We start from the raw sequence: 15,399 nt of genomic DNA on the forward strand, positions 1-15,399 counted from the left end.
CAAGTTTGGTGTAAAAGGAGGTCACTCTTGAAATGATTCATCAAAATGAGTTTTTAGCTTTTTTATGAACTAATTTGTTGAAATTGTTCAAAATGAGTTTCTAAACGGTCTCGCCAATTTGGCAAGTAAACAATACTCACCAATAATAGTGAGCATTATTCACTCATCAAAATAATAAATAATTATTAAAATTTTCTCTCTTCCTTATTTTTATTTCTCTCTCTCATGCATCACACATAATCTCATTTTTTTAAAAAATTATTTAAATAGAATAGACAAAAATTCTTTAGTTCAGATATTTTTAGTAATTCAAAAAAAGAAAGCGGGATTCTTGTAAAAATAAGTTTAATCAAACCTTAATAGATGGTTGGACACCAAACTCCATACTAATGAAGCCTTCAAGAAAAGAGAAATTTTAAGTAATCAAGGTCTTCGTATGTGGGCCAGTGGAAGTCATTCAGATGCTTAAGTTAGTATTTGTTTGGAGGGGAAGAAAATAGGAATGAATTTAGATAGCTGTTTTGAGAGAAAATTGTTTACCTTGCAAATGACTATTTCTTCCATTTTTATAGTGGTTTCTCGTGTTGTGTTTAGAGAGAAGAGAAGTGCTATATTTTTTTTAACAAAAAAAATTCATAAATTAACTTTTAAATGATGTATCAATCATAAATAAAATTTATTATTTTAGTAAAATGTGTCATCATTTTATGAAATGTTATACCCATCGTTTAAGAATTATTTTTGAGAATGAAAACTTGGGAAGAAAGATTATTTCCCCTCAAGCTTGATAGGCCTGAACTAGGGGTGTACAAGCGGTTATAACCGGCGATTATTGGCTAAAACCACAACCGCTAACCGCCTAGCGGTTATTTTTATTTTACCAACCGCAACCGCTAACCGCCTTGGCGGAGGCGGTTATTTTTATAACCGGCGGTTAGCGGTTATAACCGGCGGTTTGAAACCGCTTTCGAATTCCGGTTTTGGGCCGGGTTTAGACCGGTTTTTGGGTCGGGTTAAAATCGGTTTTGGGCTATTTTTACACCTGTTTTGGGCCAGGTTTACACCTGTTTTGGGCCATTTTTTGTACAGATTTTTTGGGCCTTTTTTTGTGCAAATTTTTTGGGCCATTTTTTGTACAGATTTTTCAAGAAAAAAATTTAATACTTTTTGGGCCTTTTGTCCTTTGTTACAAAATTACTAATCCAAACATATTCTAAATTCCAAAACCAAACAAATCCACATACTCCAAATTCCAAAACCAAACAAATCCAAATAATCAAATACTCAAAGACATTACAAATCCAAAATAACCAAATTCAAAAGCAAAAAATTACAAATCCAAATAACCACATAGGCACATACTCTAAATTCTAAAACCAAACAAATCCAAATAAACAAAACAAATACTCAAAGACATTACAAATCCAAAATAACCACATTGGCACATACTCCAAATTCTAAAACCAAACAAATCCAAATAAACAAATACTCCAAGACATTACAAATCCAAAATAACCACATAGGCACATACTCCAAATTCCAAACCAAACAAATCCAAATAACCAAATAGTCCAAGACATTACAAATCCAAAATTCAAAAATTACAAATCCACATAGTCACCGTCCAAGGATGCTTCGTTCCTTGATTGAGTGCCATCTACAAAAGAAGAAGCTTTAGTTAATTGAAAAGTAACTAAGTAAGTTTCAAAAATAATAATTGTACAAATGAAAAGTTGCAACTAATTTACAAACATTTACCTTCTTCATCAAAGCTTTCCACAAATTCCTCCAACTCCCGAATGTCAATTGGAGTATTTCTTATCCAAATAACAATTCTTATGCACAATAAGAAGAAACTAAAGAGATTACTGTAATGTGTATATTTGAATATAAAAACTACAAATTCAATTTCAAATATACACATTTATCAATCAATTGAAACAAGAGATTTCTTTTTGGTTCTCAATCATAAATAACAGATAATACCATAAATCTAAACAACCATCCAGAACTTACTCAAAAACTAGCGACACTATGGTCTCCAAATCAACAAATTGTACGACATAATACATTTATGGGCATTGCTCACATGACATACCTAAATGGTAATTATTAATGATGAAACATTTATGATATATAATAGGAAATTAAACTACAATTAATTAATATCCGCAAAGGGGCTAAAGAGTACTCCTCGATCTTCTTCTTCTTCCTCTCTGCATATATTTTTTTTTAGATGAATAAAAACCCTTCATAAGCTCAAAACTCAACATCCTTACACTCCAGTTAAAACTGGATACAAATCCTGCATAGGACAATCCCCAAGCAAGGAAACTACTTGAACAGAAAAAAAACCTGCTAAACCACTATCACATGCAACAAACAATAACCAAATACACACACAACCCCCTCCCACAGAAAACCAGATCTGCATAGCAGCAAACACCAACAAACAGAAAAGCAATTTGCAGAAAACACCATCAACATGCCATCATCTATGGTTACAAGGGGATTTCGAAGGAAATTTATAAACCATTCTAGTCTTCACCTCCCTACTTATATTCTAACTCTTACATAACTCTTAATATACTTATACATGCAGGGATGAGTCAATGCAATCGGGTAAGAAAGAGAGACAAAACGAATGACCGAACCGACTTAAAGAAAGGAAAGCATCGGATAAGCATGAAACTATTTAGAATATATATGAAACTATATATAGCAGCTCGCCAGCATATATATATATATACAGTTATACTAATTAATAAAAGAATGAGTGATATTGATGAACCATATACATATGCTAGGCCTATAATAGATGAGTATATAATCTTCCATACTACTTCAGTCGACAGAGAGTCTTGAGAGAAGAAAGATACTGGCCGAGGATATTAGCACAGCCCCGGCAAAACAGGCATTTAGAATATATGCAGAGACGAGAGAGGGTGGAGAAACTTACAGTGTAGTGGCGGCGGAGACGACCGAAAGCGGAGACGAGCGGCGGCGGAGACGAGAGGGCAGAGACGAGAGGGTAGAGACGGCGTCGGCGCAACGAAAATGAAATGGGAAATGGGAATGGAATGGAAACCTAAACCTCAGAAAATATGGTTTATATATATTACCAAAACGGTGTCGTTTTGGGCATTCAGCAATGCCCAAAACGACGCCTCTCAGGTCAGTTTTTTTATATATATATATATATATATATATATATATATATATATATATATATATATATATATATATATATAAGCGGTTAGCGGTTATTTATAACCGCTTTTAAAACCCTATAACCGCTAACCGCCTCCGCTAGGCGGTTAGTGGTTATTTATAACCGCTTTTAAAAGCGGTTAGCGGTTAACGGTTTTAAAGCGGTTATAACCGCCCCGTTTGAACACCCCTAGCCTGAACCACCTAAGATGGGTTTTATTGGACTTCTCACCTTGGGGATTGCTCTTTTTGGGGTACTCCCCATGGCATTGCCACCTTCTTCTTCTTTTTTTTTTTTCTCCTTTTTCTTTTTCAATAAAAGGCAAGTATTGTACTTCTTTGGTTAAATTGGTTGTGTCCTTCATCAGTTAAATATATGTTGTCGTATGACACAAAACATGATGATTGACTTTCTCTATCACTATGCAAAAGAGCTTATTTTTAAACTATATATTCTTACTTATTTCACCAATTTTAAACTGACACATTAATTTATATAAAAAAAAACTGTTATAAAAATTCAAGCAAGTCAATTATTTTTCTTGAATTAACCACGTACTATTATTTAAAAGCGTAATAACATTATATTTTTATCTTATTTTTATTTTATTTTGTTGATGTGGCACAATGAATCAATCTTTAAATTATATTTTTAACAAAAGCTAATCTACAAACTAAATGGACAATACTACATCAATAAAAATAAGATAAAAATATAATTTATAGCATTTTTCTCTTCAAAATTGAGCAAATTCCTATCTTCAAACAAAGTAGGTGAAGAAAGCAACAAACCTCAACTAATACCATAAATAAATAAATAAATAAATAAAAAACCAACTGTACAACGGTAAAGTGTAAACGAAAGAAAGATGCCAAGCGTGTGACGGACACACCAAAGAAGACCTTTCCTTATTTGGACGACCAAGATTTTTCCTCACAAAATCAAAATCCCCTTCATCCTGAGTTCTTTCTTCTTCGTCGTTCCTCAATTCCCAAACCCTAATTGCTACAATTAGGGTGCGAATTGGGGATTTTCCAATCCTGAGCGATTTCTAAAAGCTCTCGCCTTTGCGAATAGGCAACCACCATGCGCCTCCAATTCCCCAAACCCATATGCTCTTTCCTCATCATAACCATCGCCATAATCTTCGCCGTTAGCTCCGTCCCCACCGTTCGATCCGACTACTTGTCCTCGATCACTGGATCCTTAGATAAAAACTATGGTGACTGCATCCAGACCAAGCCCGCGTCCTGCCCCGTGAACTGCTTCCGGCCCAACCCGGTCTGCGGCACCGACGGCGTGACCTACTGGTGTGGCTGCCCCGACGCGGCCTGCGCCGGAACCACGGTCGCCAAGATGGGGTTCTGCGAGGTCGGCAATGGCAGTCGCGAGCCGGGCCCTGTCTCGGGCCAGGCCCTCCTTCTGGTCCAGATCGTCTGGCTCATCGTGCTCGGCTTCTCCGTCTTGTTTGGGCTTCTCTGATGGGCTTGGGCTTCTCTGGGGTTCATATCATTGATTGATTGATTGGTCAGTTTTTTTTGTTAAAGATTTTGTTTTGAGAATTTGTGTGCGTGTGTATGAGAGAGAGGCATGTGGTTCATTTCTTTCTTGTGTATGTAAGAGACGAATATATACGGATAGGGTTTGTATTGTCCTCCTATTCTTTTTATTATATGTATAAACTCCCATTCTTTTCTTTGTGATTGTGTTGTGGCTTTGATTCTGTTTTTCATTTTCGTTCAATTTGTACGAGTTGTATATTGGAGTTATCAGAACGTTTTTCTTTTATGGATGGTGAAGAATTCTAGATATTTGACCCATATTCAAAAAAAAAAAAAAAAAATCTAGATAATTGACCCAGTATAAAAGATTTTATGGGCGAAGTTTTGTCAAAATTAAATTGTGCGTTATGGTTATCACGAATCAGGGTTCTTGAATTTATGACAACGCTAACGCTTTTGATCTGGATTTCTTGAATTTTGTATTTATGTTTGGCTGTGTTGTGGTAAAAAGTTAAGAACTTTGATGTGGCTTTCTCGGTTTTTTTATTTGGGTTTGATGAATTTATGATGAAGAGATTCAAATTTTGTAGTTTCCTTTATTTGGGTTTTGGAAAAGGTATCTTACATTAGTTTAGTTGATGTGCTGAGGTACTTCTAATTGGCAAGTTCCCTTCCTTGCTGTATATTCTTAGCTCCTTGACTCCTTCTAGGATGATGCTCTTTGTAGTATAATTGTGTGTGTCCTGTATAGGTGATGACTTTCAGATTTTGTTTATGCATTTTTATACACATTGGTTTGTGAGTTCTAGTATAGTATGTTCTTTGAAACTTTATTTTATAGATAAATGCATTTCATGCGCCTTCTCAATAATGAACCCGTGACCTGATCCTCCATCCTTCGTTTATTAGGAAGGAGATGCCATTTGGTCCAAGGACTATAGGCACATAGTATTTCTGTGTTTATAACTTGATAATTTTCTGGTTTGGTTTTTGGATGCAAGTTAGGTGGAAACAATGCGTGTGACGAATCCTTCTCATTCACATATAAGATACTGTGTAGAAACATATCTGTAGTTCACTGGACCTGTCATTAGTTGTAAACTAATCGGCTTATCTTATGAGTTGTGTTTGTTCATGAGGGTAATTGTCCTCTGGCTGGAGATGGGAAATGAACGAGGAGAAAAGGACAAGCCATCCAGTGTTTAGCCATTGAAAATAGATGGTAACTCGATTAACCTGTAGTCAAAATTTGAAGAAAGAAAACCCAGAATGCTCTGTCATTGACTTATGTGCTGGATCTTAGATGACTCATATTGAACTGACTCCACATTGTTGGAAATATCCTCTCATGGCTGCTCTTTTGCTCTCACCTGGGAACAAAAAGGGCCCTATATTTGTATTTAAAATGTGCCTTCGAATTGATTGCACATTAAGCCCAGTTATGTGCAGTTGAGGTTATGCTTATACTTCAACGTAGGGTATGGACATTTATACGACTTGTTTACCAGGTAGAACATTGGCATTAAATGGGATTATTAGAAATTCGGAATGCAGCAGCAAGGTAGTTGGACAGAAGTAACTTGGTTGAGGGCTTATCTGCAATACCTTAGTCCAAATAAATTGTATAGGTTTGTAAAATTTGATTCTCATTGTCCATTTTCAGTGGGCGAGGATATATATTTATTCAAAGTCAAAGTACGTCTTTGGTTCACTAAAAAGAAAATAATCCAACTTGAAATAATTTCTGTCGTAAGTACTAGATATATGAAGCAATATGAACTTTTTATTTGCAATTCTACTTAGAAGTGCCTTAGACTGGTGAATTATCTTCACATGGTTGGATTGGACATTTTGATAATTTCACTTGTCCAAACATTTGTTCTGATTCAGAATTTAGCTTGAGCTTGAATGCATTGTATCTTCCTTTGTGAATTGTGGTGTTTGGTGCAGTAAGTTGTATTTGCATTGTGTCTTGTCCATTCAATATTTTACTTTAAGGTGGAGATCGTGCAAGTTAACCTTATTTTATATATTCAGATGTGCAGTTTTAGTCATACAGCCATATGTAAACAATTGCCTACTCATTTGATATCCTATTTATTGTCCGGTTCAGCATTTACTTTTTTTTTTGAATGAGAAAATCTGCTTCTTATTAATTGATAACAAAAATGATCCCCAGTAAGGAAATCTAGAGACACAAACGTTCCCTAACAATAAGATCTGCAGTACAGTTCGGAGGTTCCTCTAGCCAGACATCTGAGAGATTTTGCTCCACTGCCAATCTAGCCAAAGTATGAGCTACATTATTACACTCCCTTTTCACGTGAACAAATTTGGCAGATCTAAAACCTTGAAGCTCTTGTACTATGCTTTCTGTGATATGACCAGTTTTAGCTAGATGAGGAAGAGGGGAATTTATGTCATTCACTACCTGTGCTGCATCTCCTTCCAATATCACCTCAAAGAAGCCAACCTCTTTGCAAAACTTGACTGCCCATATTGCTGCCAAAGCTTCAGCCATACATGCTTCCGTTCTCTGAAGAAATACCATGCATTTACTTAGTTTGCTTTCACGTTTGTAATTTGCCTTTCTTGGGATGCTGTGAATACGTGCGCATAGAGCCTGAATCTGATATTAAATCCCCTCCATGAGCTTGATTGTACTCTGGAGTCTGCTCATTCATCTACTTTTAGCTAAATGAGTTTTGCATTTCCAGCTGACCTTTGCATTCATTGGAAAAGCAACCTTGTGAAGCGGGTAAAGAAAAGTCAAAAAGCAGATGTACCAGTACCGCCATGACTATCGTATCGTATGAGATAGTCTCTTATTGTAACTTCTATGCAATTTAGTTTTCTTTTAGATGTGCATAATTGTCCAGTTATGTGCTGTGTTTGTAGACCCTAAAAATAGATCCCAAAATTTCTTCGCAAAGCGGGAGGGACGGCCCAGGGAAGCTGATAGAGCCCATTTAATAGTTTTGAAGAGCGTTGCCAAATATTAAAGAGTGAAAATAAATTCATTTCTTTTTAATTTTGACGAAACGTCGTTTAAAAAAAGAAAAGAAAAGAAAAGAAAAAAAAAAAAGAGTGGATATTTTCATCAGTTGAGGTCCACTGCAATTTTAGGGAATTGCAGGGGTATAGCATTCCAAACTCCAAAGATTAGGCCGTTCATTTTCTTTTCATGAATTTAGGTCATTTGTGATTTTAACGAATTGCAATTTGCAGGGATATGCTATTCCAAAGAATCAGAAAATGCCTAAATTGAGCAACGGGTAAGTAATAAAATAATGGGAAAAAATGAAGCCACTAGATGACGGATCACCCCTGAATCCTGAGGAAAAGGGTGTCTGGTGCGACCACCTTTAAAGCTAGCTCAATGGTGGTGTGACCACCACCCATAAGAGACCTTGGCTCGGTTTGGCAAATAGCTCAATTCATTTTTACTTGCCTTTTTTCAGATGCGCCCATTTAGTCAAGACCTCTATGATAACATGCAAGTACGACAGAGTGAAATAAAAGCATAACCGACCTACTTATTTATCTTTGTCTAGGGTGCGCCAGGGAACCGTTTGGATTAAACTCACTCAAAAAAAAATTAACGGTATGAAACAAAAGCCAAGTCCACTCGTCCTGCTAAAGTCTACAGCCTTGCAGCCAAAAAAAGCCTCAGAAAACTCAACTGCTCTCCTCTCTCTTGCCATGTCCAGTCTTTTAGAAAAAGTAAAGATATTTACCCGTCTCCTTCCATTTTCCCCCCCTCTTTTCTCACATCTCTCCATTATTACTCCCAACCAGCCGAAGCAATGAAAAAGTTAATGTGAAATAAATCCAAAAATGATCTCCCCATCAACTCTAGATATCTCCACTGAGAAAGATCTGAGAAAAAAGATCTGTTCAAGAAGTTCCATATTCCCATTTCTGCAATTCCGTCAACAGTTGTCAACTGTCCCTTCTGCATCAGTATTTTTGTACACAAATCTACAGTGTGTCCGTGCTAGCTCACCTCTACAAAAATAGAGGCCATTCTATTCATTTAATATAGGAAAATAATAAAAATCCTTAACACAATTAGTGTACAACCCCAAAATACATTGAGTGGAACCTACACATATAAATCCTACTCAATGTTTCTTGAAGTTGTGCATTAATTGTGTTAAGAGTTGAGCAAAGTGAGGTCTGCAACTACTTCCATCAAGCACCCGTTTGCACTAAGAAGCTGTCATCCGGATTCCGGCATCCACAACACAAGGGTGGAAGGGGCAACGAATGTCTACAACAGTACGTACAACAGGTCCGCTAACTAAATCACATAGCAAGGTCAGTTCTCCCCAATTTGTAGGGGTTTGGTGATTTATGTTATGAGGAATATTTGTGTATGGATTAGAGTAATGAACATGTTCCCTCCTGTCTTGTTGGGATCTTGACTAAATGGACACATGTACGGGTGACGTGATGTGAAAGAAGGCAAATGAAAGTGAATTGAGCTGCTTGCCAAACTCTGCCCTCAATCCTCACTCCACTTCTAACAAAATGAATGCGGTCCTTTTGGACTCCATTTTGTACTGTGTAACACACCATGGACCGAGTCAATCCCGCCCCCCGTTTGATAGACAGAAAATTCCACGGTCGGAATCATTAACAATCGATTTTACAGGTACATGCATGAACTGACAGTGGCAGGCAGTCATGGTACTGAAGATCACCGAAGCCAACCTCAAATAGCCTGTACCTGTACAACCTAAACGGGGTCACAGGGCACATGAAGAGCAAACATAAATTATACGCAAGTAAACTGAAAAAATCCCCTTAGACGTTCACAACTAAGAAAGCATATAATGCATAGTGCAAGTTTTAACTTTTGACTGAAAATTTCTCGATTCCTTTGTCTGACTTTGCCGGTAGGAAAACACATCCTAACCGCCCATTCTACATGGACAACGACACGTGCTCTTCCAAAAGAATAGGCATCCAAAAATCAGTTTACTATTATCACCAGCTTTCCTCTCTTCCAATCATGTAGAAACTTACAAGTAAGAATTAGAGCGACAACCACAAAACTGGCAAAACAGAGTCGTACAATCTGATTTAATTCCAGAATAAGTTTGTTGGGATCAACTCTATGTTCCTTCATTGTGGCTCTGAAGTGAAAATCCTGGCTTGCTATTGCCAAGATGACCTATGTCATCCGTTTTAGCAAAAGTGGGGCTCTCATCCCTGGTTTCTCTTGACGAAGCATCGCCCTTTACGGCTAATGTTAATGCAGGGGAAGAGGCTTCATGAGACCCATCACCGGGAACTTTGCCAATCAGGCTTTTGTAAATTGTGAGTGCTTGAGCCATCATGCTGGCAGGATTGGCAGCTGAACTAGGAAGCAACATTGTTGTGCCCTGTTGAAAGAAAAAGAACGCAGAGAGAGAGAGATAGAGAAAAAGAGAGTTCAGTAAAAAGAATTGAGCATCAATGGATATACTATACAGGTCTGTTCTTACCTCCTTGGCAATATTACTGAAGGCATGAATATATTGCTCAGCAATTCTCAAACTCGCCGCCTGCAAGCCACACCATAATAGTAGTTCCCAACTCAATCTTAGTAAATATGAATTTTCATGTTTATAATAAATATGTATTTTCATGTAAATGTACAACTGCTATGCACCATACACCATCACTTTTCTTTATGAATCACATCTATGCTCAACCAGAGTCAGCCCATTCGTACATTTATTCAATTTTTTGAGGGTACACCTTTTACCTCAATATTAAAGTTCTTTAGTAGAAGTACCATGCAGAACTTCATTACAATAACAAGAATACATCATTTCTTGAACATCCTAGCATCATCGAGACCAAGCTAGACAGCTCATAGCTTGCAGCATTCATTCAGAAAACTACATATTTTGTCCATCTGGTACAGATACAGCTCTATGAAGAATGAATGCAGATGCATATTCCATATGAGGGGCAAAGTGAAGAATATAGGATTTCCTTGATATGTTTAGACTTGTCAACAAAGCCTAAACAAGCCCTGACATAAAAAGGTTAAATATTGCAAAGATGCACAGAAGCGAAGTGCTAGAACACACGACAAAGGTTAAATAACATGCCTTCCAAATGACAATGAATGCTAGAACAAGCCAAAGGCGTGAGATATCCAGATGTAGAGCTCTATCAAGCATTCACAGGGTCAAACAGTACAATGGATTGATTGCTCTAACGTTTAAAACATTCAAAATGAAGCATTGCAACCTGAATGGACTACAACTAAGTGCAAACCTACCATACCCACATTGTCAGAACTAGCACCTAAGAGTGGGAACTAGATGACATACAAATTCAAATGGAATGGGCACCACCATTTTGGACTCCCAAACATCTATAAATTCTGCTTCCTTTATATGGAACAAAGACATGCACTGTGTATAATGTCTAGAAAACTGCAGGTGCGTTCAAGAGTATTTAAGAATCTCACCTCTACTCCTCCATTTTCCTTAAGGGTCTGTGACACCAAGGCGATTCCTTCAGCTGTTGCTTTTGCTCTAGCAAGGATGGCTTCAGCTTCACCTGATGAAGAAGTACCATTGATAGATGTCTATGGGAAAAGCGATTAATCTATCCTAGTAAAGGAGTATCAACATTGAGATAATCCACGTGCCCCTTCAATTTGTGTTGGCTATATTAGATTAGTGGATAGGTCAAGAAAAAGAGGTCACAAGTTGATCATGACAAGCCATACAGGAGAACATGAACAAGGCCCTTCGAGGACACTTGGTTCAATCCACATGTAACTCACCTTTGACAGTACCATACTTCACTAACTCCTGACAACCTCTTACAACAGAAACATTCTAATATAAACCAAAACTTGTCTTAATTCAGAATTCTATCATAGTTCCACACTAAAAGTATATACTCATATGAAATAGCAGATCTTGTTATGGAGATGTCAGCACTAACATAGAGTCTCATGTTTAAAGAAAATGAGACTTTCATATCATTGGCATTAAAATTTATACTGAAATGATAAATAACCTAGAGCTCTGTTAATTTGATCCATCTTCGCAGCTTCAGATTGTAAGATTACAGAACTCTTCTTCCCATCAGCAATATTGATGTTGGCCTGTCTTTCTCCTGTAAATTGTAATGGGGCATTAGTTTCCAGGAATTGATAAGGCTACCTGACGAAGGTGCTATGCTAAATCAAGTTTACAGATAAACAAAGAAGGCCATAAATCGTCAGTATGCCTCTAAAGGTCACATAAATAATATAACCACATGGAAAAACTTAACATATCGAACAGACTTCATTACCTTCAGACTCAAGAACTTGAGCTCTCTTTTTGCGTTCTGCTTCTGCTTGCATCTCCATAGCTACCCTCACTCCACGGGGAGGAGATATGTCCCCTAAAGAAGGAAGACAAAGGAAGTGTTTACAAGACTCCATGGGAACATTGCAAAAAAATTCTGATACAAGGACAAAAGCCAAAAGTGACTTACTTATTTCATAACGAAGGCACTGCAGGCCCCAATCTTTTGCAGCCACATTGATAGACTCCTGCAATAGTGATGCCATTACAAAGAGCTTTTACTCCTTTCTCTAAATTATTTTACGAAATATAAGAAAAATGTTGAAAGTCCAGAGAACCCAATTTTATATGAAGCTAATTTAGGATAAGATTTGTGATTGGTGAAACAGATTAGAAAGTACTGCAACCTCAAAAAATACAGTAAGCGAGAAGCAAACTGAAGGGAAAACAATCATATTGTTGAACCACTTCTTCTAGCATTTGTATTTAATCCTATTCATTTCAAATTTAGATGATTTCCTGTTAGTAACAAAAAATATACATATCCTAATAATCCGAGTGCAACTCACATAATCACATAAAATCAGAACTTGAGTAAAAAAAAATGTCTGACATAATGTGTAAATACCAGGCATATCCATGGTTGTTAAAATTCCATTTTACATCTTAAAATTTTACAAACCTAGAAACTCAAAATGATGAAATCCACATTTACAATCTTTTGGGATGAGGATCTAAAGGAGACAACGCCCATATGAAGGTATCCGGAGAAATCTCATTACCCCCCACCCTAATTATCTAGTCATGGATAAGCGGCCTGAGTTTCAAAATTTTCCTCCAAGACCAAGAACAATCACCTGGGGGCTAAGCAACCAGAAGTTCCTATCTTTGATGAGATATATGATCAATAAGATTCCCATGTGAATCATGGGATCTAGTAGGATCCCAATCCTACCTATGATTTTGTTGATCCACATGACTTTGAGTTTTGTTCATTGGGAATATTCTGTATTACAGTATCAAAGGCCCAAAGACCACTAAAATAAGGAACTTAAATTGGTGATTTTTTTTTTAAAAAAAATTATTTATTTATTTATTTTTTAGAACGGAAAGTTGTTTGGAATGTTTAGAACCTAATTTGAACTAGATCAGGATAATTAAAACATAAAACATATTTTTAGAATCTTCAACAATATTGTCCTGGCATAATCTTCAACACTAATTCTACCATAAATTGTTATTGATGTTACTAATGGTGTTCTGTTGTACATCTAAAAAGTATGGGTTAGAACAAAATACACTTAGTATTTGCTCCATCAACTCCCATCCCCCTCCCAACCACAAAAGAAATATCACAGAACGCAAAAGGAGTGGGGAAGAAAAGGTGAAGGGGGAATGTCAATGGAATTTCTTTACATCATTCATGTATCAATTTATTAAATAAAAAAAAAAAAAAACATTTTTATTTACAAAATGTAAAGCCATGAAACTAAGGATGAGATGAAATACGGCACTTGCTCCCAACCTTTCCTTCCCCCTTATTGTTCCCACATAGCATATAAAGAGAACCATAGCATACGATGAGTTTTTATGGGAACCAAAATCCCATGCGTCCTTAGGTTGGTTAGGGGTATCAATAGGATGCGTTATTAAGTTGTTGTATATGTTGTGTTTTTCATTTGTATCAGTGGTACGCATTACACGTTTGATTCCATTTGAATCAACCATAAAAACTCTTAAGAGGAATGCACGCTCTAAAGACAAAGCAAATACATGTCGGATTCTTCACAATTAAACTATTAAATAAATAATAAAAAATAAAAATAAAATAAAAATAAAAAAACCCTTGAGCAAATCAAACTAACCACTATCTTTTCATTAAGCGTGTCTCTTTCCTCAAACGTCTTGTCGAGAGTGATCTTACCAAGCTCACTACGCATTGTTGTTTGCGCAAGCTGAATCACCGCAAATATGGGATTCTCAACACCATAAGAGGCCAGCTGGGGGTCCACAATCTGCACCAAACGCATTTGAGCCGAGAAAAACCATTAACCAACGAAGCAAAGGACACAAACCCAGGTAATATCAATCCAATAGATTCGAACCAAGCAACCCATTCACCAACAAACCAAGCAACCCATTCACCAACAAACCAAACAACATAGACCCAAATATATATTCAACACTAATAGATCAAAACCAAGCAAACTACTATCCAAAACACCAAAATGACAAAGACCCAGTTGATAAAATCTCAACAAGAGTACCTTGATGTAGAGCACCCCGTCGATCAAAATGTTGACATTGTCCTTGGTGATAGCGGACTGGTCCGGAATGGGAATGGCCTCCTCCTTCAAGGAATGCACGTAGGCAATCCTATCGACGAACGGAATCAAGAAATGGATCCCCGAAGGCAGAGTCTTCACGTACTTGCCGAATCTCTCGATCACATACGCCTTCTTCTCCGGCACTATCCGAATCCCCCAATTCACCGGCGGCGTAATCTCATAGCTTCCTCACATCAAAACCCCACCAAAAATCATCACCCAATTGAACAAAAAAAAAAAAACCCCAAAAGAATCCAACAAACACATACACAACTATGTTCGTATACGCGCATGTATGTATGTATGTATGTACATGTGTTACCTGATGCCTTGTTCTCGACCAGTGCGAAGAAAGCGGACTGGGATTGTGGAGGAGAAAGGGGATTGGGAAATTGGAAAGGTTTTTGAAGAAGAAAGATTGGTTTGTTTGAGAACCAAAGGTGCGGAAGAAGCATAGAAAGGTCTTGACGTGGTGGTGTTGTTAATGGCGGATTGGCGGAGGTATCTAAGGGATCTCACTGAATTGGCTTTCCACATATTCATTCCTAACCTTTCTGGGTTCTTCGAATTCTTGGGGTTTTTTTTTTTTCTTTCCTTGAAATGTAAAGCCCTAGCAAAACCCTGTTTTGTGATTTTCTGCTCGAGTTTCTCTCTCTTTTGACCTCTCCGGCTCTCTCTGCCTAGCCAAGCAGCTTAACTGTTCTAGTGGTGCCTTCTCCAGTTTGGGTTTTGTTTGTCTGAAGCAGTTGAGCAGTCGAAGACTTGTGCACGGCTTGGGGTGGGCTGGGTTTTGTACTTGAATTTCAGGCCCAAATTCACTTTTTGTAATAAAGAGAAGAAAATGGAACATAGCCTCATTTGAAAACCTATAGGAATCCCGTCGGGGCTTGCAACTTTTGACAAGGTTTGTGAGTTCAATTTGAAATTAAAAGATAATGAGTCTTATAAGTTTAATTAAAAAGGTTAAGTTACGGTGATGTATATAATCTTATATCAATGTTTCGATACGATTCGAACTCAACACGTAACATAATAGCATACAATTTTTGACA

The 15,399-nt window shown here is 37.1% G+C and overlaps 2 protein-coding genes across 2 annotated transcripts; one reads left to right on the forward strand and one right to left on the reverse strand.

Moving 5' to 3' along the window:
- The first annotated feature begins 4,100 nt into the window (after positions 1-4,100).
- Positions 4,101-4,909, forward strand: LOC133860769 (uncharacterized). The gene has a single exon (XM_062296382.1). The coding sequence runs from the start codon at positions 4,298-4,300 to the stop codon at positions 4,691-4,693; it is 396 nt and encodes a 131-aa protein (XP_062152366.1). The 5' UTR covers positions 4,101-4,297; the 3' UTR covers positions 4,694-4,909.
- Positions 4,910-9,549: 4,640 nt separating this feature from the next.
- Positions 9,550-15,082, reverse strand: LOC133856323 (uncharacterized). The gene is made up of 9 exons (XM_062291482.1): positions 14,670-15,082; positions 14,288-14,531; positions 13,886-14,035; positions 12,211-12,268; positions 12,025-12,117; positions 11,746-11,844; positions 11,186-11,277; positions 10,206-10,265; positions 9,550-10,103 (listed from the first exon to the last, which is right to left on the reverse strand). The coding sequence occupies exons 1-9, from the start codon at positions 14,888-14,890 to the stop codon at positions 9,834-9,836; spliced, it is 1,287 nt and encodes a 428-aa protein (XP_062147466.1). The 5' UTR covers positions 14,891-15,082; the 3' UTR covers positions 9,550-9,833.
- Between the last annotated feature and the right edge of the window lie 317 nt (positions 15,083-15,399).

This window comes from Alnus glutinosa, chromosome 1 (genome assembly GCF_958979055.1).
Source record: "Alnus glutinosa chromosome 1, dhAlnGlut1.1, whole genome shotgun sequence".
Lineage (NCBI taxonomy): Eukaryota > Viridiplantae > Streptophyta > Magnoliopsida > Fagales > Betulaceae > Alnus > Alnus glutinosa.